The following is a 25,993-nucleotide window of genomic DNA, read 5'->3' as shown; positions in this document are numbered from 1 at the left end:
GACAATAACAAAAGGTACAAGACGATACTTAACGGCTTTAGTAAGGGAAATAACTACAATCCCATGAAGCATTGCGGATATCAAATTAAAGGATGTAGGTGAAATATAAAATATAAACCTATTTATTGAAAGTTGTTGATTATATCTACATATTGTAGCTACAGAAACAATATAGACAGACGTGGTTACATCAAATCATGGGAGAGGGATTTCCTTGAAGAGCCTATTTAGTTCGATTTGCTGATTGGTGGAATTTCTATATAGCATTATGGGTAATGTAGTTTTTCTGCCACAAATTCAGCTGTTAAACAATTATTTAATAACAAGTTGAAATAAGATGAGGGTTGGCTTCAACAAAAGTTTTTAAGTCTTAAGTGGGTCAAAATGATCATTTTTAGTTTTATGCCATTGCCAAAAATCATTCGGATATTAAGTATATTATGTTCCATGAAGATATTTTGTACATTTCCTACCGCATATATATGAAAACTTAATTTTTGATTACTAACAAGCATTGCTAAAAACTTAATAGGTGATTTTCTCAATAGATAGATTTTTTTGCACCCTCAGATTCCAGATTATCAAATAGAATAGTTTCATCTCAACCAAATATTGTCCTATCCTAACAAACCATACATCATCAATAGAAAGCTTGTTTATTCAGCTTTCAGATAAAAAAAATGGATGGATGACTGGTTTTGTGGTCCTGGGTCACATATCATCGATTAACAATGTTGGAGTAGTAGTTCTTTCTTTACAGATTTATTAGTCGTTAAAAATCAGTTTTCTTATGGTGAAAATGAATGGAATTTTTTGTCAAGAACCCAACTGCTGCACTCTATATACTTTAGCAAACACCATTACAAATATAACTACATTATTATTTACTATTTATTGTTTTTCTGTCAAAAAATGTCACATTGTGGACATTACATACTTTGTCAATGACATTCCTTAAAATTACCACGCATAGATACTAAAACAAATGGTTGATGTGAACTTATTGGCCTCTATAATGGTTAACAGTGTTGTTTCTTCACTCACTGCTTGTGATGCCATCATCTCGTTGATGCTCTGCTCGTACTGCTCAGCCAGGATGGCCAGTTTGCGCGTTTGCTCATCCTTCAGGGCTTTTAGCACCGTCTTGTGCTCGCTTTTGGGGGTCACCTCTAGCTGATGGTGCCGCAGGGCCTTGTACTGCTTTGTCTGGACTTTACACGTATCCTGGAACTGTTTCTTTATCTGGAGCTCCATAGCCTGCAGGAGACAAGACTCATAGTTGTATAAACACAAACTGACAGCATTTTCAGGACAAAAATCTGAAAAAAAAAAAAAAAAAAAAAATCATCTAATATGCATTTTGCCTCAAAGGATGGCTTGTTTGGTAACACTTTACAATAAGGTTCCATTAGTTAACATTAACTAACATTAGCAACAAGCAATGCGTTTGTTACATTATTTATTCATTACGGTTTACATAGGTCAATAAAAAAAATTAACTGTTCATTGTTAGCCCATATTAGCTCAGGCCCATTAAATGACATTAACAGATACAACTATTGATTGATTTTTAATGTTTATTATAAAGCATTACTGCTTTTTATATTAAAATGAGCCGAGTACCTGTGTAACGTAATGTTTAAATTTTAATCGTTTCTCAGAAAAAGACGACAAAGCATCGTTGGTCTTCACTGACCTGCTAATGTTCATAACATCTAGTTAATTTTGCAATCACAGTCATAGAAACAATGAGACCTACATAGATTTTGTAGGTTAAATTCACACTATATATAGCTAAGTAATAAGAAATGTTTTTTTTCCCCACACTTGGTGGTGGTACCTTGAGGTTCTTGGGCTGCTGCCGTAGTTCGAGGACATGTTTTCTGTGCAGTTCTCTCTCTCGTCGGTTGTTGTATTCGATCTGGTTCTCCAGCTCTGTTTGGTGCTGAAGTCTGATCAGATCCATGCGAAGTTTCTGTAGCGTCTTCAGCTGCCTATGCTCAAGTTCTTGGGTCGACTCGTCTTGCCTGATCAACATAGCGTGCTCCATTTCCTTCTGGGTCTTCTTCTTATTCAACTCCTGAAAGAGAGAAAATCAATATAACAATGTTAAGTTATTTAATCTTTTAAATCTACTAATATTAACTAGATTTTTACACATCCGGAATAAAACTAGTGGGGCTTTCCTGTACTAAAGTTGCCACCAAAATGCCAGGCTAAGGTATTCTGACTTTTTTCTATCCAAAATCCTATGTCGATACTTGCCAAAGTGATTAATATGGTTAACAGGTGATTGTTTAGTTGACCGACAGAGCTGGTCTCTATGTGGTTTCTTAAATTATGATATTCTGGTCACTCTATATGGATAGAATACCTCCTTTGATATAAATGTTTTTTTTTTCCCGGCTACAGTAATAGGATGAAGTCACAAAAAAATGTTAAAGGTTTAAAACAAACCACTAATTATTGGTATGCACAGCAATAATAATTATTTTAATGGCTTGCCTTAGTAAGCCAAGTTTCCAATAGTTAAAGGTATGATCACATGAATGAAACACAATAAAACAAGGTGTTGATATGCAAGTGAGTCACATTAGTAGAGACTTCAAGACTAGATCCGCTGGATTATGCATCATATTTGTTGTTTTATAGACCATATATGGGTTTACACCCAGTAATATTTCCGAAGGTTTCCTGCAGATTAACGCACTAGATTAAGAGATTTGCACATTGCTGTGTTACTTATTTTCAAATCAGATTAATTGAAAACGGTCATCAACCCTGAGAAATGGTTCAAATTTTGCATTAACCCTGGGAAAAGCCTTCATATGATTATCCTGTATATATACACATACACTACAGTTTAAAAGCGTAGAGTCAGTAAGATTTTTTAGTTTTGTTTTAGAAATACACCTCTTATGCTCAGCAAGTCTTTATTTGATTAAAAACACAGTAAAAATAGTAATACTGTGAAATGTGGAGCTCAAGAAATGTTTCGTATTATCAATCTTTAAAAAACAACAATCTTAATGACCACAAAACTTTTAACTGTACATATTTCAGAGTGCTAAACAGTCTTTTTTCCCCCCTGACATAAAGCATTTTATCCCCACCTCTCGTAACTGTTCCTGCTCAAACTCTTGTCTCTTGATCATGATCTTGCGTTTGAAGGCCCTGCAGTTCCTATCGTAGAAAGCCCTCTGCTGTCCCAGAAGCTGAGCCTCCTCTTCAGCCTGAGAGTGCTGGATGTTCTCCTTGTGCTTGGACAGCCTCTCCTGCTTCTCTTTCTTAGGCGTGCTGTGATCTTCACTCATTTCCTGAACAAATAATCATGAGAAGAGGGAAAAAAAGGTTAAAACTGTGATTTTACACTACAAGTTATTTTTATTTTAGAGAACATCCCATTTTAAGCCAATATAAAATGACATTTGCAACCCATTTTACTCTTGTAATGTAGTGTTTTTCTATACCAAATTTTTAAATTGAGAAGTAAAATGTATGTCAGGATTTAATTGTATTAATGCAATAATATCCAGAATAATATTAATATTCTAGTAAATAGGAACAATTTTAGTTTCAACTTCTAGGAACTAGACAAGAACCTCTTTGATCTTCTCCTTGCACAGCTTATACTGTTTCTTCTGGTTATCAAGGAAGTTGGTGAGTTCTTTCTTTTGCTGGGCCATAATTTGCTGCTGGAATTTCTTCTCATCAGCTGACAGTGTTTTCATCTGAGGAACAAAACACAGATTTATCATTAATAGCACTGCAATTTCAGTATGTGACTGATTTTTTAAAATGTTTTTTTTTTTTTAATATATATATATATTAAAATCCAGAGAAAGACTTAAAATCCACACAGTCCCATTTTCTTCCATGGCTTCATTAACATATTAACCAACATATGCTACATGAATAATTTGCATATATCCCTTGGCTATTTACATGTTTAACATGCAATATGGAAAAGAATAATATAAATTGGGGCAGTTTTCATATGATCTACATGAACTTTTGAACTACTTTCTTTTTTCCACTTTGTACAACGATTTTATAATATAAAATTTATTGTTAGGATGTTAAAGTAACAAATCCCAGAATAACCATTCTGGATGGTATATTGGTCAATCACTATTTTCAGTCAGCATCATGTCAATTTTAACTGCCAAGTAACTATAAACTAAGTCTCAGCAGAAGAATAAAGAAAGATCACCCACTTCTTTGTCTGTTTGGATGGCGTGCTTCTTGGCAAGTTTCTCCAGTTCAATGAAGGCATTGTTGGCGTGGGTTTCCAGTTCTTTTTGGAGCTTCAGTCTGTGCTCATCCATCTCTGCCTTTAGCTTGTTCTCCAGAGCGATCAGCTGCTTCTGGTGTTGCCGTCGCATGCGTTTGTAACCCGACATCTGCTCTCTGAGCTCATTTTCCTGCTCATGTTCGTGGATTTGACGTGTTACCTAGATGGAAAAGAAATTGGTGAGTGAAGGTGAACTTTTGAGATGATTATGATGAGATTTTGTGCAAAATTGACCCACAGATCTTTGGAATATTTGACGATTGAATGATGGTGACCAAAGGTTGCGTTTGGTAAATGGTGAAAATATTAAGACATTAAAATTAGGTATCAGGTTACATGCATTTCCCTACTTGAAAATTTCTAGTCTATTCTAGAAAATGTCTATTTTTAATCCCTATTGACACCTTTTGGACTGTCACCTGTGGGAATGTTTCTAAATGTTTCATTCCCATGAAAATATATTGAGAAATTTGAGGATCTGAAAAGAGAAACGAGATATAATACAGTAGAATAATTCATAGGATATAGTCCACTGAATTGGGTAACCAGATCACAAGATGATCAGTGTCATCTTTTCACATTATGAGAGCAGAACAACCAGAAAACCCATGAAATCTAGAGCAGAGCAATTGATAAGACTACATTTAACCCTGGACCACAAAACCTGTCATAAGGGTATTTTTTTTTCATCTGAAAGTTGAATAAACAAGCTTTTCATTGATGCATGGTTTGTTAAAATAGGGCAATATTTGGCCAAAATACAATTATTTGAAAATCTGGTTTCTGAAAAAATCCAAATATTGAGAAAATCGCCTTTAAAGTTGTTCAAATTAAGTTCTTAGCAATGCATATTACTAATCAAAAATTTAGTTTTTATATATTTGCAGTAAGAAATTTACAAAATATCTTAATGAACCATTATTTTTACTTAATATCCTAATCATTTTTGGCATAAAAGAAAAATCAATAATTTTGACCCATACAATGTATTTTTGGCTATTGCTACAAATATACCCATGCTACTTAAGACTGGTTTTGTGGTCCAGGGTTACAAATGTTCTTGTAGCAAATGAAAACAACAAGCATTATATTATTAGTATACTGACAAATGAAAATAGAGCATGATGGAAAATGTACACAGATATAGATTTGTATAATTGTATAATTTGTACTGCAATATCTGATTTTGACAAAGAGGAAAAGTTGCAATTGTGAATAGTACACATCTCAGCATTGCCTATGTGCATCTTCTAGATCTAGAAGGTCATAGATGCCACTAAATATAGAAATGAAAGCAGAAAACCCATTCCCACCATTCCCTTGACTTCTGCTAACCCCTAAAAAGACAAACCTGAAAGAAGGGCGTGTCCAGATCAAACTGTTCGTTGAGTTTCTCGTAACTCCCACCTGAACTCCTCAAGCCAAACATGTTGGCGAAATAAACCACCCGTGAGAACATTGAGAGTCGCCTGCACTACATCCCCCAAAAGCACTCGCTCAAAACCCACCGGGAGAGAAAGAGAGAGCGAGAGAGGGATGGGGATAAAGAGAGAGGGCGAACACTGCTTCTCCTCTCTCCTCGCAGGTGCGCCGTGAATGAATGAGGTTCTCAGAGAGGCCTGGCCCTGTGCGCGGGCTAAGCAGCGTTTAGTAGGCCAGTCACATGAGATGCCTGTTGAAGGGGGAAATTTCCTAATCACCCTGAATCAGTAGCCCCACTGTAACTGCAGTCACCAATCCAATCGCTTTCTACCCAAGTGCCCCATCAGCCACACCAAAGGGGCATGTGACAACACTAAGCTCTGGGTGGCAAAGTAAGAATTGGAAGGAGTGAAAGAAACACTTCCAGGTTAAAGGTAACAGAGATGGGGACCCTAACTGGATTCAAATTCAACTCTTGACTGTTTTTGATCAAATTTAAATGACGTTGTTCCAAACCTGTCAGACCTTCGTTCATCTTCGTAACACAAATTAAGATATTGTTATTGAAATCCAAGAGCTTTCTGACCCTTCATATACAGCAACGTAACTGACGCGTTCAAGGCCCAGAAAGGTAGTAAGGACATTGTTAAAATAGTCCATGTGACATCTGTGGTTCAACCTTAATGTTATGAACCTACGGGACTACTTTTTGTGCACAAAGAAAACAAAAATAACGACTTTATTCAACAAATTCTTCTGTGTCAGTTTTCGACGCCATTCATGAGAGTATCATGACACATGCATGTGGTGCTGCTGACGTAGAACCCGGATGCGCTGCACCAAGATTTCGACAGAGAGGACAGCTAGCAATTTTTTGCCCAACCTTACTTATTTGAACCAGAATATACAGACAATAAACTAAGAGAGATGGGTGTTCTCTGTCAGAATGCCGGGCTCACACGCATACATTGTATTACTCTGCAAAGATTGACACAGAAAAGAAGAAATTGAATAAAATTGTTCTTGTAGCTTCATAACATTACAGTTGAACCACTGATGTCACATGGACAATTTTAACAATGTTACTCAATTTCTGGACCTTGAACATGGTAGTTGCTCTCTGTGGAGGGTCAGAAAGCTTTTGGATTTCATTAAAAATTTCTTGATTTGTGTTCCAAAAATTAACGAAGGTCTTACTGGTTTGGAACGATAAGAGTAATTAATGACAGAATTTTTTTTTTTTTTTTGTTGTTGTTGAACTAACCCTTTAAAATCGGGTATTCAGCATGATTCAAAATGATTCAAGACTTTTATAACGTTACAAAATGAATGTTTTTAGAATTTTCTATTCATTTCTATTAATTTAATTCAGCATATTAGACTAAAACTAAAGACTTTTGGGAGATATGAAGGATGCGGTACTACTCTATAGGTACTCAAGATTAACATAAGATTGGGTGAAACTGTGTGTGTTATGCCCCCTTTAAGTCAAATGCACCTTTTCCTTTTGTTTGAAGTGTTTGGTGAGTTCCGTAAGGAAATATATGTCATTCAACCCAACCAATTAGGTTGTGAACATATCACTATGCTTTTAGGTTTGGTATCTTTAGGTTCACAGTCAAAAATGCCAATGTAAACGCCAAGTGGACCAGGATCAAATGTTTCATTTTCCTTTTTGGTCCGGATCAAATGAACCAAACAAAAGGAACTACAAGTGTGAACACACCCTAAGAGATTTCATGACCATTGCTGCCTGAGAAAGTGACATCCTATGTAGGGAGCAGACAGCATTGGCAGTTCACTAGATTTTGAAAAAAAAAAAAAAAGTTGAGAAATCAATGTAAATCCAAACAGTGAGCAGGAAATGACTAAACTAGAAACTGCTGTAAAACAAAACAAACAAAAACGTGAGACTTATGTAAGACATTAACTGGAATTTTATCAGATACTACATTTACATTTACAAACTTTGTTTGCATCCAAGACATTCTCACATTCTCTTTTTCATCCTTACAGTTTTGCAAATACATCTACATATCAATTATATTCATTCAATGTCTTCCCCTCTCACCTTCTGTCTTCTTCAGTCTCACTTTCTTTCTACACCTCACCCCTCCTCTACGGCGTTTCATATCAAACACAAAGAGAGTCTCTTTCCATACACGTATTAATAAATAAAACACGCACACTTGATTCCACCAAGAAGTCAATGAAAATAAAAAAACAGGATGGTGTCCTATGCCCATAAACCCACTAAAACCAAACTCCTTTGTGATCATCTGAAATGATAGATGAGTGTCTGTAGTATCAGACAAAGTCCACTACGGTTGTCTGCCCCTAGAGGGCGTTCACACTCCAGCAAAATGGAGCCAAAACAGGTGACATCATCGTTTAAACCAAGTATACTGCGATCGACTACACTGCCTGGCCATGATCTCCATTTATTCATCAATTAGGGTGGAAGTGGTTGTATCACAATAGATTATTTTTCATGCCTAATTGCATAATGAATTCTTTATTTGTGTCGTAATTGTCTGACATTGACCTTGCGCTTTAAAAAAGCAGATTTCCCTCAAAACCCTACTGAATGAAGAATATCCTTTTGTGTTGGATCACAACGTATTAACTAATAGTAGACAACAACACCAATGACTCGTGCGAGGAGTGCAGCTGGCTATTGACTGAATCACGTTGCCTTGACAACAGACGTGAGAGTGAAAGAGAAAAGTAGCAGCCTTTTTTGTCTTCCCCCCCGAATAAAGAGAGGGTTAAACAGGAAAAGAAGGAGGCAAAGACCACTGAGAGAGAGAGAGAAATGACCGCAGTGTATTAAAGCAAAAGGATGAAAGAAAAAGAAAGAGTAAAGCGGGAGAGGAGGGGGGAAGAGAGGATGACAGTAAGGATGATGTCATTCTTTTTCCTCACCAGTGAGGCTGACTTGATGGTGGCGAAGCGCTCACGGTTTTTATAGTTATGAGCCTGAGCTCGTTCCGACGAGGACGGTCGCAGGTCCGACCGGTGGTCCCGATGAGGAAGGTCATCACGGATATACTGATGATCCTGAGGACAAAAAGCACATAAAAAAATCAGTCAAGGATTTGGTGTCACAAAGTAATCTCTTGAGGATTTATCCGAAGCGACTTGCTGTCTATTCAAGCTATACGTCTTTCCTACCAGAGCCGCAGAAGGAGTTTTATATACTATGTTGCTGTAGGATCAGCGGAGAGGTTTCTACATGGGACTATTCAAGCTCAAAGATCTTAAAATATCTTCATTAATTGACCCACAAGCTTCGTCCACCTGAAGCGTTCATATTCCTCAGGGCTTTGTCTTCTCTCAGTGTATAAAATGAAGTACAACTTGTTAAAGAGATGTTCAGTTCCTCTAAAGTCTATTCATATTTCTCCAACATGCTGATGTAATTTCCTCGAGGACAGGAAGCATCAATCAATCACGTGTAGACAAGTGCATGTGAACTTCCAAAATCACATACTTTGAGAGAATGTTAAAAGCATTAGAGAGAGAGAGAAAAAATATCGTTTTTGTTATAAAATTTGCCATTTGAAAAGCAAGAAACATTGGGCCTCACAGTTTGCTCCTAAAATATGATATTCTGTCAGTATGACTATAACAACAACAACAACAAAAAAAACACAACAATTATTATTATTAATATTGTTATTAAATACAATTATTATAACTAATTAATTAAACAATTAATTAAATGAAATATAAAAATAAAAATTAAAGATTAAAAATAATTAATTTAAATTTTTATTTAAAAAAAAATATTTAAGAAAAATATACTAAAAATAAAATTTTAATAATATTCTGTGACCCTGGACCACAAAACTTGTCTTAAGCAGCATGGGTATATTTGTAGCAATAGCCGAAAATTAATTGTATGGGTCAGAACTATCGCTTTTTCTTTTATGCCAAAGATCATTAGGATATTAAGTAAAGATCATGTTCCGTGAAGATATTTTGTACATTTCCTAACGTAAATCTATCAAAGCTTAATTTTTCATTAGTACTATGCATTGCGAAGTACTTCATTTGGACAACTTTAAAGACAATTTTCTCATTGTTTTTATTTTTTTGCACCCTCAGATTTCAGATTTTCAAATTGTTGCATCTCAGCCAAATCCTAACAAATCATACATCAACAGAAAGCTTATTTATTTTCATATGATGTATAAATCTCGATTTCAAAAAATTGAAGCGTATGAGGTCCAGGGTCACATTTACAATTGTAAAATTATAATTAATAACAATTAATTCATTATTAATATAAATGTTTATAATATTTAATTAAATCACAGTTTTTGTGATTTGCTAATTGGACTAAGCTATAGCACAATTCTGGTTTTATTTCGACTAACTGCAAAAATAATTTACCTGTGTGTTGTTAGACAAGCACAATTTAGCCACAAAAAACAACATTAGGTAACACTTTAAAGTCATTTTTATAATGAATTATAATTATAATTCATTTTAATGCATTAATTATGCGTTGTAATGCAATGAATAATTGTAACCACAGTTAAAACAGTATAACACTTAGCAATTCATTGTTACACCATGCATTATAAATTTGGATATAATTATTTATTTACGACAAGGTATAATGTATTACGATGCACATTAGGAATAATTATAATGCATTAAAACCTTTATAATGTATTATACACAAACGCTTTAAGTAAAGTGTTACCCAACATTTTTAGTCCATATAGTACACTACCAGTCAAAAGATTTGTAAAGTTTTTTTAAGTCTCTTCTGCTCACCAAGCCTGCATTGATTTGATTCAAAGTACAGCAAAAACAGTAAACATTTTGTATATTTTTACTATTTAATAAAACTGTTTTCTATCTGAATATATTTTAAAATGTAATTTATTATTTTAAAGCTGAATTTTTGGCATCATTACTCCAGTCACATAATCCTTCAGAAAGCATTCTAATATGTGACCCTGGACCACAAAACCAGTCATAAGGTTAAATTTGAAAAAACTGAGATGTATGCATCATATGGAAGCTCAATAAATAAGCTTTCTATTGATGTATGGTTTGTTAGGATAGGACAATATTTGACTGAGATACATCTATTTGAAATCAGAAATCTGAGGATGCAAAAAAATCAAAAAGACTGAGAAAATCACCTTTAAAGTTGTCCAAATTAGGTTCTTAACAATGCATATTACAAATCAAAAATTACATTTTGATATGTTTACAGTAGGAATTTTACAAAAAATCTTTATGGAACACGAACTTTACTTAATTTTTTAATGATTTTTGGCATAAAAGAAAAATCTAAAATTTTGACCCTTGCAATGTGTTTTTGGCTATTGCTACAAATATACCCCAGCGACTTAAGACTGGTTTTGTGGTCCAGGGTCACATATTGTGATTTGCTGCTCAAAAAAATAAATGTTTAAAACAGCTGAGAAGGATTTTTCCAGGTTTCTTTGATGAACACAAAGTTCAGATAAACAGCATTTATTTTAAATAGAAATCTTTTGTAACATTATAAATGTCTTTATCATGACGTCTGATCAATTTAAATAAATAAAGTATTAATTTCTATCATTTTTATAGTGTATGGTATAGTGTATAATGTTACAAAAGCTTTTTATTTCAAACAAATGCTGAGCTTTAGATCTTTCTATTCAAAGAATCCTGAAAAAAAGTACTCAACTGTTTTAAATATTGACAATAATAATAAAAAAATGTTTCTTGAACAGCAAATCAGCATATTAGAATGATTTCTGAATGATAATGTAACACTGAAGACTGGAGTAATGATGCTGAAAATTTAGCTTTGATCACAGGAATAAATTACATTTTAAAATATATTAAAATATAAAGCATTAATTTTAAATCATAAAAATATTTTACAATATTACTGTTTTTGCTGTATTTTGGATCAAATAAATCTTTAAAAAACAAAAAAATCTTGAAAACTTTTGACTGGTACTAACTATACAGTATCTAGTAGTCTCAAGTGCAAGTATGCATATTTGGTGGAGGGGGAGCATCTTTGAACTTTATTTTTTAAGAGAACTATAAAAGTAAAATTAACTTTAAGTATACCTTCTCTGTGTGCTGAAAGACTGTGTGTAAACCATTAAAATTGTAACAAGCCAGTCTTCTGAGAATTAAATTGCTTGACTGAGAGAGAAAAACATAGGAAATGATTTCCAGGAATGGGCTGGAAAGCATGTGTTCTATTTTCGTTCATCAACATCAATGGAAGAGTAAGGTAAGCAATTAAATGAAAACTGAAAAAAGGCTTTGCAGTCCCTTTTTTAAACTTGCGGGGATTTCTGACTGACCTTTTTGTGGTGCGTGGAAGACTCTAGGGTGCTGTCGTAGTCGTGGTGCAGCTCGGAGCAGGAGTCATCTGGCACCTCCTGCAGGCTGTTGACGCTGCTGCTCTGACTGCCGGTGCTCACGGAGGTGCTGGGGATGGAATGATTACTGCCCAAACTGTTCATCTTACAGCCTGCCTGATCGCCATCCTGTGCAAAAGACAGAGAAACTGATCACCATCCTTACTGAAAACCCATGTTTATGTCAATTACTGAGCACTTTACACATCGCATTCCAAGGCCTGTATAATAGCGGCTATTTGTTGAATGGAGACACGTTCACACCATTACTGAAAGCCCTTCTGCCACTTAATAGTTAAGTGTTGTTCAAAATAGTCTAGTTCTACCTTTAGTGTGGTTCAAGAAAATATGTACTTCTATGTACTTTCGGTGTAATTTAGTACAGTTTGCAGTGTATATTTTCTGTAAAATATATAGTTCAGTTAAAGTCAGTATGGTATCTATACTTAAAGGGATAGTTCATCCAAAAATTAAAATTCTGTCATGCATCGTGGTACTCTCATGAACACGTGTGGAAGACACAGAAGAAAAGAAATTGCTGAATCAAGTCATCATTTTTGTTTTACGTGGACTACTTTAACAATGTCCTTACTACCTTTCTGGGCTTGAATGTGTCAGTTGCATTGCTGTCTATGCAGTCAGAAAGCTCTCTGATTGCTTCAAAAATATCTTAATTTGTGAATTTGGAATAACATGAGGGTGAGTAATTAATGACAGAATTTACATTTTTGGGTGAACTATCCCTTTAAGTGTATTATTACAGCTCAGTTGGTTATTTTATAACATTTTCATTTACGCATTTAGAATTTTATCCTAAGCAAGAGTTTAGGTTATAGTTATATCTTAAGTTTAGTATAGTGTATAGACTTATCTTAAGTTCATTTCAGTACAGTATATAATATTCAAAAAGTCTGGGGTTGGTAAGATTTTCTTATTTATTTATTGTTTTTGAAAGAAGCCTCTCCAATGCTGAATTTATTTGATCAAAAAATACTAAAAACAGTGATTTTGTGAAATGTTACAATTTAAAATCATTGTTTTTTTATTTTAATGAATCTTAAAATGTAATTGATGTAATTCCTGAATCAATAGAATTCTTTTTTAGAAATAGATTTTTTTTTAGAAATGTAAATATCTTTACTTTCAGTTCTGTTCAAGTTAATGTATTCTTGCTGAATAAAAGTACTATTTTCTTTCAAAAGCAAAAACTCACTGACCTTTGAACAATAGTATACTTTAGGAAAGTACATAGAACGACAAAATACAGAAAATATATGTAGCTGTTTAGCATATACTGTGGTTGTGTAAGCTTTCAGCATTGTATAGTATAATATAGTAAACCCTTAGTTTAGTTTAATATTCTTTTAAGCAAATTTTTTTTTAAAGTCCAGTGTAGTTCATTATCCCTTATTTCTAGTTGTGGCCCCTTTTTCTCCATCCATCCATTAAAATATAGTATATAGTATAGTATAGTGTATCATATATCCTCAGTTTATTTCAATATAGTCAACACAGGCAATTCAGTATAGTACTGTTTATAATGCAGTATATTTTAAGTTAATTATTTTTAATACAGTCCAGTTTAGTTTATTATCCCTTAAGCCTAGTTGTGGCCATTTTTTCTCTATCCATCCATTAAAATGATAGTATAGTATAGTATAGAGTATCATATATCCTCCAATTATTTCAACATAGTTGACACTGGCAATTCAGTATACTATTGTTTATAATGCAGTATATTTTAAGTTAATTATTTATAATGTAGTCCAGTTTAGGTTATTATCCCTTAGTTCTAATTGTGGCCCTTTTCTCTCTATCCATACATTAAATTATAGTATAGTATAGTATAGTATAGTATCATATATCCTCGGCTTAGTTCAATATAGTTGACACTGACAATTCAGTATAGTACTGTCTATAATGCAGTATATATTTAAGTTAACCATTTAAAATACAGTCCAGTTTAGTTTATTATCCATTAAGCCTAGTTGAAAACCCCCCTGTTTTTCTCTATCCATCTATTAAAATTAACAGACTGGCACTAAATACTTCTTTAATCACATTTTTTTCTACGATAACTCAAAACTGATGTTAACAAAGCATGGGTGGCAAACATATAAAGGAAATGCTTAGGCAAGAGAAACTGCCTTAATGCCAAATCTGTTGTGTATAACGTGTAGCTATATGCAACAACAGGAAGCACGCTGACCACTATGAAACTCGCACAGGCAAGTATGAAGTCAACATGTGTGTATGACACTCAAGGGGGCCTTTCACTTCTCAGAGTATTTCCTGTACCCACCTCCTCCTCTTCCTGAGACTCCCCCATCGGGCCGTTGTGTTTCTCTTGGTAGAGGATTTTCTTCATTTTACGGTACTGCAGGTTGTCCAGCTCTCTGACCGCATCCTTAGTCCTCTGAATCAGATCGATGAGGACCCGTGGAGGACGCTCTCTCCTCACGAACTCATGCTGGAACGGACAGAGGGACAGAGAGGGCATTTGCAAATTGAATTGTGTTTTTGCAGTTTTAAGCACGCTAAGGCAAATAAAATGAGCAAGTGGTGATCAAACGTATAAACACTGCTTCTGTGTGTAAACATCTTGATCAATCAAGATTCTGGGTTAATGAGAAATGGATCGCTGAGAGAAAAGTGTTTTTATTTGGCCCTGTGTTCACCTGAAAACCACACAAAATGCATTCGTTTTATAAAAGCAAATATTTCAGGAGAAACATTTGGGGGCTAAGCATGATGCAATTCAACTGCCATGAAATAAACCCACAGTCTCAATCCTCTCAGCATGCCAGATTACTCCGCTTGCACTCTGAATTACGTCATTTCGTGTTTGTCCTTTTCTCACTAGAGGGTGCTCATGTGTAATGCGGCCTTAAGTGGACATATGCCATATGGAGAAGGGTTTCTGACATGGTTGGCTAAATGAGGACTTGATCTCACCTCCTCAATGGAAATAAAAGGAGAAGCGATTTGAGCTCAAGTGGCTGCATGCTTGCATGTTAACTGGGTTCGCAAAACCGTACTCTCTGCAAACCACAAACCAAAAGCCTTTGAAAACTAATTGGTCGTGTTGCCGTTTTTTCCATTACTCAACTGGGCCAACTGGAGCCATTTGTTCATTTATTTATTTGGGAGAAAACAGTTAGAAGCACAATCCAAATCAATTCCTGTCCATTCCTTGAAACGGCCGCTATTGAACGTTTACCGTAAATCGTCGTTCTGGGACTCTTACAGCAAATTTTCCTTTAAACCAAGCATCATGAAGATCTTCTATATTATGCAACTACTCTAAAACTCTTCCTCTTGGTCATTTTTTGTATTTCTAGTCATAAACCATTCTCATAAACCTTTTCAAAGTAGACTGGTTCCCTGTTTTTGCTTGGTTTCGTTGAAGTTAATAATCGTTATTCATTTAACAACATATCTTTTGCTCTAAAGCAATAACCTTGGACTGTTTGAGGTGGACTGGTTAATTCTAAACATTTATTAAAAATAAAAACTAAGTTAACTGCTCCAGCTCCTGTTTAAAGTGGACTGGTTACCTACTTTTGCTTGGTTTTGTTGACATTACGTAACATTATCTTTCATCTGACATATTCCCTCCAAAAGCATTAACCATTCTTGTACACTGCCATTCAAAAACTGGGTGTGATAAAGATTAAGAAATTAATACTTTTATTCAGCAAGTGTGCATTAAAGGAGAAGTTCACATCCAGAACAAAAATGTACAGATAATTTACTCACCCCCTTGTCATCAAAGATGTTCATGTTTTTCTTTCTTCAGTCGTAAAGAAATTGTTTTTTGTGGAAAACATTTCAGGATTTTTCTCCATATAGTGGACTGCTATGGTGCCCTGAGTTTTAACTTCCAAAATGCAGTTTAAATGCGACTTCAAACGATCTTAAATGCGGTTGTAAATGATCCCAGCTGAGGAAGAAGGGTCTTATCTAGCGAAACCATTGATTATTTATTTTTATTTGTATTACAATTTATATACTTTAACCTTAAATGCTCGTCTTTTCTTGCCCTGCCTGAACTCTTTTTTTCCGGTTCAAGACAGTCAGGGTATGTCGAAAAATAATTTCAAATCAATCTCATTTTCTCCTCCAACTTCAAAAATCATTTCAAAATCATCCTACATCGCTGCAGAAGTACCAACCCAGTGTTGCAAAGTGAACATGCAAAGAAGATCAAACTCCCTTAACAAAAAAGGTAAAACAGTAATGAGGGAGAAAATGAGAGAGTTTTTCGACATACTGTCTTTTAACCAGAGTTCAGGCACAGCAAGACAAGGATCGTTTGAGGTTATAAAGTATATAAATTGTAAGTATAAAAAATATATAATAACCGATCATTTCACTAGATAAGGCCCTTTTTTCTTGGCTGGGATCGTTTACAACCGCATTTGGGATCGTTTGAAGCCGCATTTAAACTGCATTTTACAGGTTCAAACTTGGGGCAACAAAGAAGTCAACTATATGGAGGAAAATCCTAAAATGTTTTCCTTAAAAACATAATTTCTTTACGACTGAAAAAAGAAAGACATGAACATCTTGGATGACAAGGGGGTGAGTACATTATCTGTACATTTTTGTTCTGGAAGTGAACTTCTCCTTTAAATGGATCAAAAGTGACTGTAAAGACATTCATTATGTTAGAAAAAAACTATTTAAATTAACAGTGTTTATTTGAATTTTCTATTCATCAAAGAATCCTGAAAAAAATCTAAATTCCATAAAAGTATTAAGCACCACAACGGTTTTCAATATTGATAACAACACTGTAAAAAGTGAACAGTTGGATCAACTTAAATTTTAAGTTGATTGAACTAAGATTATTTAAGTGTGATTGACCACACTTAGATAATCTTAGTTCAATCAACTTAATTTTTTTAGGTGTTACCAATTGAAGTAATTTTTTTAAGTTGATCCAACTGTTCACTTTTTACAGTGAAGACATGTTTCTTGAGCACCAAATCAGCATATTAAAATTTTTTCTTAATGATCATGTGACACTGAAGACTCGAGTAATGATGCTGAAAATTCAGCTTTGTCGCCACAGGAATAAATAATATTTTAAAATATATTAAAATATAAAACAGTTATTTTAAATTGCAATAATATTCCACAATATTACTGTATTTTAATCAAATAAATGCAGCCTTGGTGAGCATACAAGATATCTTACCAACCCCTAAATGTTCTAAATGTTTATTAACCGTCAACAAAACCAATATTTCAGTCATCTGACAAAATGTAAACGGCTCTAAAGCATAAACCCATCTTGGAGGCCTAATCAACATTGGTTCACCCTTTGATGGTTAAAATAACTCAATACTACCACTCTCAGTCAACATCCATTTAGACTGATTTGGAATGCAATCACAAATTTATTTTAAAACATGTTTAGTTTAAGCAGGTCACGTCTGTGTTGCGAGCGGGTAAAGTGCTGCAGAGCAAACGGCTCAACCGTTAAGCCCGGCAAAGACAGTTACAGCTAACAGCTCGGCTTCCCGATGATAACACAGATAAGCATTCGCCACTCTAAACGGACATCTGTGACTGACCAGCATGGGAGGAAACTAATCTATAGGATTATCCCATTTAAATGGAGGAAATTACATAATCTAAAGTCTTGCAGAGAGCCAGCTCTAACTGTCAGATCGTGAGTGATATCCACTGGTCGTTCTCAATCGACCAGACCTCTGTAGGTCAAGAATTGAGGTGGATTTAGACCCCATGTGAGATTAAGACAGCAGTTGGGGAATCAGCAAATGGTGGGAATAGAATAAATGAGTGCTAGACTCAGATTAATGACCTCTTTTTGGTCTTAAGGAGCTTGGAAGGAGAGTCTTGAGGTATTAGAGAGGAACGGGAGACCAAAACTGGGTCGAAATTCATTTTTTTCCCTCTAGTTTCAACCTCTGAATTGACTAGGCTGCAAAATAGACCAGTGGCAGCTGCAGCTGAGTGGCTGTTTGAACCATGAGCACTCAGACTGACCTGAGAGGGATTTTCCATGAAAATATTAGTGATCATGCATGACCCAAATTTTTGATGACTGAATCAGCGAGATCAGTATCCAGATACATATTGGATACAGAAACAAATGGCATTGGATAAAGTGGATATTCACCATCAAAACTGAAACAAAAGGCTACATTTTGAGAGGCAACTTCAGGAAAATTCAGCCAATGCTATGTCATGTGAATAAACAGGTTCGTCTGTGCTTTTTTTTTTCAGTCGTTTTCGTATTGAACGTGCATGACTTTGGTCATTTTGTTGCTTTTTGCTGCTTTCAGGTTTAAAAATGTTTACAAATGCACTGTTGCTCATGATTGTTTGATCCAGACTCTCTCAAGTCCTATATTAGAGCATAACAGATAGATGAATACTAGAAATAATCAATAAAATTGAAGGAATATTTCATCCAAAAACAAAAATTTGCTGAAAATGTACTAAATTCTCAGGCCATCCAAGATATAGATGAGCTTGTTTTTCATCAATCAATTCTATTATGGATTATGGACTTGTATTTTTGCCAGAAAAGACTGTTTAAAGTTCAAATTCCTTAAAGGGATAGTTTACCCAAAAATGAAAGTTACCCCATGATTTACTCACCTCCAAGCCATTCTAGGTGTTTATGACTTCTTCTTTTAGACGAATATAATCAGAGTTATATTACAAAATGTCCTGGCTCTTCCAAGCTTTAAAATGGCAGTGAATGGGCGTTGAGATCCCGAAGTCCAATAAAGTGCATCCATCCCTCATAAACAGTACTCCACACGGCTCTGGGGGTTAATAAAGGCCTTCTGAAGCAAATCGATGCATTTGTGTAAGAAAAATATCCATATTTAAAACTTTATAAGACATAATCTCTAGCTTCCGCTAACTGTCATACATGTGTTCGTAAAAAAAGTGGCATTCCAGCGGATGACAAAGGACACAGACGTCAAAAATTTGTAAAGAGAGAATTTCGATATACGCCAAAAGAAGACTGGTTTTCCTTTGCTGTAAACAAAACTTGGTTCTCGCCAAACACCAGAGCTTATGCTACATCCTACGTCATCCGGTGGAATGCCACTCTCTCGTAAACGCGCATACAACAGTGAAACCTAGAGATTACAGTTTATAAAGTTTTAAATATGGATATTTTTCTTAAACACATAGATTCACTTTAGAAGGCCTTTATTAACCCTACGGAGATTTGTGGAGTACTTTGGATGATGGATGGACACACTTAATTGGACTTCAAAATCTCAACAGCCATTCACTGCCATTATAAAGCTTGGAAGAGCCAGGACTTTTAATATAACTCAGATTGTATTCATCTGAAAAAGGAAAGTCATATATACCTAGGATGATTTGAGAATGAGTAAATAATGGGTTAATTTTCATTTTTGGGTGAACTATCCCTTCATTGATGGACTTTTTTCATACAAAACCACATATTTTCACTTCACACGATGTTAATTGATAACCTGGAGATATTGTGGATTATTTGTGGATTATTGTGATGTTTTTATCAGCTGTTTGGACTCTCATTCTGACGGCACCCATTCACTGCAGAGGATCCATTGTTGAGGATGTGATGCAATGCTAAATTTCTCCCCATCAAATCTAAAACAAACTCTGTGAGGCCTGATGGTGAATAAATCTTAAGCAAATTTTCATTTTGAGTGAACTACTCCTTTAAAAGTTCTGAATTTTGAAGTTGAATTTTTAACATACACTGCCGTTCAAAAGTTTGGGATCAGCAAGAAAGTTTCTTATGCTCATTTTTTATATAAAAAAAAAAAAAAAAAAACCAACAGTAATATTGGGAAATGTTATTGCAATATAAAATAATGGTTTCTATTTTAATATACTTTAAAATATAATTTATTCTTATGATGCAAAGCCAAATCATCAGCCATAACTCCAGTCTTCAGTGTCACATGATCCTTCAGAAATCATTCTAATATGCTGATTTATTATTAGAATTATCAATGTTGGCAACAGTTGTGCTGGCAAATATTTTTTTGGAACCTGTGATTCTTTTCAGGATTCTTTGATTCATAAAAAGTTAAAAAGAACAGAATTAAGTCAAAATATAAATATTTTCCAACAATATAAGTCTTCGCTATCACTTTTTATCAATTTAACACATCCTTGCTGAATAAAAGTATTAAATTCTTCCAAAAAAGAAAGAATAAAAATTTACTGACCCCAAACTTTTGAACAGGAGTGTACAGTATATTGTTAAAAAACTTTCTATTTTAAATAAATGCTGTTCTTTTTAACTTTTTATTCATCAAAGAATCCTGAAAAAAGTATAATAGGTTCCAAAAAAATATTAAGCAGCACAACTGTTTCCAACATTGATAATAAATCAGCATATTAGAATGATTTTGAAGGATCAAGTGACACTGAAGACTGGAGTAATGATGCTAAAAATTCAGTTTTGATCACAGGAACAAAATTTGTTTTTAATGTATATTAAAATAGAAAAGCATTGTTTTGCATTGTAATAATATTTCACAATATTACATTTTCTTCTGTATTTTTCATCAAATATACACAGACTCGATGAGCATAAGAAACTTCTTTAAAAAACATTAAAAATCTTACTGATCCTACATTTTTGAATGGCAGAGTACATAGAGTATATATAGAATCAGATGAAATCCTGCAGGTGCCCATGGAAAAGGCCCTGGTTCCACCCTGAGCCACCCACTTCTTGTGAGGTTGTGCCTGAAGTGCGTGCCTAACATTGACACTAAGCTCTCAGGGCTAAATAGGATTACCTGTGTCCACCAATGAGATCAACCGTAACCTGTAACATGCACCCACACAAACAGACAAACAAAAGAATCACATCGGCAGCACTATCCCTTAATGATCCAGAGCTACCCTGCAGCCAATAATTACCCATATCCCAACTGTACTGTTATATTCTATCACACATTTATTTTGGTGACGATTTAAATCCATAAGCCTCCCACCACAGCACGATATCATGAACATTAGTCACCGCGCAGCAATATGTCCACCTACAGCCAGTGATTCGGTTGAGAGAAAGTCATAGTTATATTAGTTACGTTAGACACGCACAATCGAAAAATCCTCCTGCTTTTATTAACCCTCCAAGGATGTAGTTGGCACAGGAAGTGAGCGAATACAAAAACGGCAGAATGACATGCTCTGTGGGTTGAGCGCTTGGCTGTGCATTTGAAAACGTGTATGTGTGTGAGTCAGCAGGGATGGATGAGTAAGGAACCCACTGTCATGAGAGCAGGAAGTACTGACAGATATGGCGAAGAGGAAGTGCACTCACCAACTGCACAGGGGCGTCTTTATCTCTGCAAAAGTCCAGATATTGACGTTTTTACGAATTACACATGATGAATTGGAGTTTAGGAACGTGTGGGCATATGCTACAAAGGCGGTTACTGTGTAATCAAATGGACAGCAGAGTTTCCTGTGCTACTAATCACTAGTTTAATGAACTTAGGATGACCTGAAAGGACACTTGGCGTCAGTAAGATCTTCAAAGGATGCACATATTTGATAAAAATACAGTAAAAGCAGTAATATTGTGAAATCTTATTAATATTTAAAATAACTGTTTTCTATTTGAATGCATTTTGAAATGTAATTTATTTCTGTAATGCAAAGTCAAATTTTTAGCAGCTATTTCGCCACTCTTCAGTGTCACATGATCCTTCAGAAATCATTCTAATATGCTGATTTAATTCTGAATAAAGATTTATTATTATTAACAATGTTGCAAACAGTTGCGCTTCTTATTATTTTTGTAATAAATATGTGAAATAGACTTTTTTTCTAATTCACACAATGTAAAATATTACCTTCAATTATTGTAATGCATCCTTGATGATTTAAAGTACTAATTTCTTAAATTAATAAGTAAAGTCCTGGTGTTATGAATTGCACAATTTATGAATGACAAATTCCAGAAATACAACACAAGAAATTAAGCACACTGCTTATTTCTGCTTTTAAAGGCTCATAAGAAAGACTATTATTGTGATTATCTTTTTCTGATATACCTGCACATACTCTAGTTGACCATTTTATATCTCAGACAGTCTTTTTCTGTCTAATGAAGTCGTTTTCCCATCATAATCAGCTGTGATGTAGATCTGACCATACACCATTTGTCAAAGGTCTCATTACGCGAGATTAAACTGCATAAGAAGTTTACATTTCTGAGGCTAAACATAACAATCCATGTGTGAGTATCACATGAGTATTTCACCTTCGCCCAGCAAGTGTGTTTGAGAACGTGACTGAGAGTGGGAATGAATTAGCAGTAGTGTGTGGGCACTCAGAAGTCGTGCTTGAACTTCGATGAGCAATGCTTATGAGTGTCTTTATATGTGACATGATAACTTCCCCTGCATGTGTGAACATTGTGTGTTTGCGCGATTACTCACCCGCAGGAGTTCTGCTGAGGAGGGTCTGTCCTGAGGAATTTTTAGTAGGCAGTAGTCAACGAAACTCCGGAATGCATCCGACCTTCACAAAATACAAGGAACAGTTACAGTATTATGGACTTTTGTAAGATACTTAATGTACAAATACATACAAACACGTTTAAAGCAACATTTACAGTCAACATAAAGCATTCAAAGCATTCAAATTTTTTTCAAAATCAGCATATTACAATGATTTCCGAAGGATTGTGTGACACTAAAGACTGGTGTAGAGACTGCTGAAACTTCACAGTAATAAATTGCATTTTAAAATCTATTGAAACAGAAAACTGTTATTTTAAATGTTAATAATAGTCTTTACACACACCTTGCAGAATCTGCAAAATGTTAATTATTTTACCAAAATAAAAGGGATCATACAAAATGCATGTTATAATAAGATATTTGACATAAAAGACATTTACGTATAGTCCACATGTGAAAATAATAGTTGAATTTATAAAAATTACCCTTTTCAAAAGTTTACATACACTTGATTCTTAATACTGTGTTGTTACCTGAATGATCCACAGCTGTTTATTTTGTTTAGTGATAGTTGTTCATGAGTCCCTTGTTTTTCCTGAACAGTTGCCTGATGTTCTTCAGAAAAACCCTTCAGGTCCCAAAAAATTCTTAGGTTATTCAGCATTGTTGTGTATTTAAACCCTTTTGAACAATGACTATATGATTTTGAGATCCATATTTTCACACTGAGGACAACTAAGGGGCTCATATGCAACTACTACAGAAGGTTCAAACGCTCACTGATGCTTCAGAAGGAAAAACAATGCATTAAGATTCAGGGATGTAAACTTTTGAATGGAATGAGGATGTGTACATTTTTTCTTATTTTGTCTAAATATCATATTTTTTCATTTAGTATTGCTCTTCAGAAACTGCAGAAGATACTTGCATGTTCTCCAGAAGACAAAATAAGTTAAATTTACCCTGATCTTCAAATTCAAAAAGTTAAAGATATCTTATTCAGGTCAGTACCAAATAAAAAAATAACACGCATTTTGCATAATCCATCTTATTTTGGTAAAACAATTAACATTTTACAGATTCTGCAAGGAGTATGTAAACTTTTGACCTCAACTGTATGACAATATTACAGTTGTTCCCTTTTTTTTTATTACAAAAACAGCCTTAATGAACACAAAAGACTTCTTTCAAAAAAATAAAAAATAAAAACCTTACTGACCCTGAACGTCTGAAAGGTTGTAAAGCGTGTGTGTGTGTGTGTGAGAGAGAAAGAGACATATCTCATCCGTATAAAAACTGTGAAAAACAATAAAAGTGGGTCACCAAAGTAACTTTGTGACACCTTCAACAATATTCTGGCCCATTCAGAGAGCCTTTCAATTTCCAGATCTATCGACTAAAGGCAACACTGCTTGAAAGACCAGCAGGCTTTCATTTTGCTGCAGGTCAGGAATTGTAAAGAACTTGCAGCTGGGGTCAGGGTTATTGCATAACACATTTAAAGTGTGAGAGAAGTGCGTGGTTAAGTGAGTATATATATATATATGACCAAGTCAACTTGGTTTGTGATTGTGTAGAAGGACACTCACCACTCATTGGACTGTAAGGTGGGAGAGTCGTTTTGGGCGATGTGGTATAAGGCACTCATAGCGTTCATGTTGAAGAGAGGAGGCTTGCGTTCAGCTAGAAAACAGTAGAGGTGTAAGAACTCATCAAATTTGCTGAAATTCTCAAACTGAAAATTTGTGACACGTTGCATAGATTGTGAATATACATGCATATGTACATATGCTAATCAGCAGCAGAGTTATTTCAAACATGTCAGTATTAGAATGTGCTATGCAATATAGCACACTCTTAAAAATAAAGTTTCTTTATCGGCATTGACGGTTCCATGAAGAAACTTTAACATCCATGGAACATTTGCATTGCACCAAAGGGTCTTTATAATGGAAAAAGTTAACTTCACAGTTAAATAAAATATTCTTAACACTAAAAAAAATGGTTCTTTTAAGAACTGTTTACTAAAAGGTGCCATTCTCTAATGGCATTGCTGCGAAAACCCTCGTTTGGAACCTTTATTTATTTTTAAGAGTGTGTCCAAAACCACAGTATGTCATCTGAGTAATATGGTATTTTCATACTGAAAACAGTTCTCTAATGTGAAAAAAAGAACCATTTTATAAAGTTGTACATCTCAATACTGGGATATTCTGCTTATTGTAGTAGACAGAATGACATTTGAAAAAAAAAAAAAAACACGGATAAAATATTAAAATAAATAAAATGTAGACACTCACCCAGCTCTATGCAAGTGATCCCCAAAGACCAGACGTCCACCTTCCCCTCATACTGACCCTCATCCATAGCCAAAATCACTTCTGGAGCCATCCTGTAGTAGAAACACACGTACAATTGTCTAATTAACATTGGTGTATCACAACGCATTATCTTCTTGAACATCGATATCTACGGTACACACCAGTATGGGGTTCCCACAAAGGAGTTGGCAGGAGAGGCAATGGAAGCGGAGCCAAAATCAGCCAATTTGACCTGACCGGGCTCTGTCAGCAGGATATTACCAGCCTTCACGTCTCTAAACAAAATCACAGATACAGAGAAAGTTGAAGACAGACTGTATAGACCTATTGTTGTAGCATATTACCATGTTATGCAATGGCAAGGTGTCTCAGGTAAAATAAAATAACTTTGCATAAGCATAACTTTGCAGAGAGAAAATGAATGTGAAAATAGCACTGTTACTGGAAGATAATAAAACGCATAAGAACTTGCATGTTGTAAAGCAGTTAAATAAAGCATGGTCAATAAATGCTTTGCAGACATAAGAGATCATGGTGATATATTCCGGTGGATTGGTACTGTAATTATAATGATCTAGTACTTTAAACCCTGAAACCAAAGAGTACACACTCTGAATCTGAAAAATGCTGTTTTGATATTTTAAGTAGACCTTGATATAATTGGCATATTGATATAATATATTTAATATAATTGGTCTAGTCAGACTAGTGCTGGAAGAAATAAAAAAAAAAGCATATTTATTTATTTTATTAGCATCTGTGGCTATTTTAATGGCAAGATCAATGCATTTTAAAAGAAACAAGTAGTAGTAACACAGTAGTAATGGAAAAAAACACAACTGACATCAAACTCACATCAATATAACATATGTATATCTATTTCAATATTTGATTAAAACTATTATTATTAAACATTTTTTAAATTCATTAGAGAAACTTGAGTAAAAATTTTGCCTAGTGGCATTTAAAGCATCAACTTTCAAAAACAAACAAACGAGTAAGTCTAGAAAGACCAATTCAGCATGATGTGTAAACAGTCTGATCATGACATGTCTACACTCAATGTCTGTACAACAAAAATATGAA

General features: G+C 34.6%; 1 protein-coding gene across 4 annotated transcripts in view; it reads right to left on the bottom strand.

The window, feature by feature from the left end:
• The window catches only part of taok3a (TAO kinase 3a), an 88,016-nt gene that overhangs the window by 3,528 nt on the left and 58,495 nt on the right, over positions 1 to 25,993 (bottom strand). For 3 of the 4 annotated variants that reach the window (XM_073840622.1, XM_073840623.1, XM_073840624.1), the window contains exons 7-18: positions 25,069 to 25,182; positions 24,887 to 24,978; positions 24,176 to 24,269; positions 22,563 to 22,644; positions 14,411 to 14,578; positions 12,052 to 12,237; positions 8,642 to 8,776; positions 4,218 to 4,454; positions 3,603 to 3,731; positions 3,114 to 3,317; positions 1,841 to 2,080; positions 1,045 to 1,257 (exon numbers count right to left, since the gene is read on the bottom strand). In XM_073840622.1, the coding sequence (XP_073696723.1) occupies positions 1,045 to 1,257; positions 1,841 to 2,080; positions 3,114 to 3,317; positions 3,603 to 3,731; positions 4,218 to 4,454; positions 8,642 to 8,776; positions 12,052 to 12,237; positions 14,411 to 14,578; positions 22,563 to 22,644; positions 24,176 to 24,269; positions 24,887 to 24,978; positions 25,069 to 25,182 (1,894 nt within the window). Of the gene's footprint in view, positions 1 to 1,044; positions 1,258 to 1,840; positions 2,081 to 3,113; positions 3,318 to 3,602; positions 3,732 to 4,217; positions 4,455 to 5,645; positions 5,799 to 8,641; positions 8,777 to 12,051; positions 12,238 to 14,410; positions 14,579 to 22,562; positions 22,645 to 24,175; positions 24,270 to 24,886; positions 24,979 to 25,068; positions 25,183 to 25,993 lie in introns of those variants that run through there. The other variant, XM_073840625.1, reaches the window with a different exon arrangement.

The sequence above is a fragment of the Garra rufa genome, chromosome 5 (genome assembly GCF_049309525.1).
Source record: "Garra rufa chromosome 5, GarRuf1.0, whole genome shotgun sequence".
In the NCBI taxonomy this organism is placed as follows: Eukaryota; Metazoa; Chordata; class Actinopteri; order Cypriniformes; family Cyprinidae; genus Garra; species Garra rufa.
This window is presented reverse-complemented; position numbering and strand designations above follow the sequence as displayed.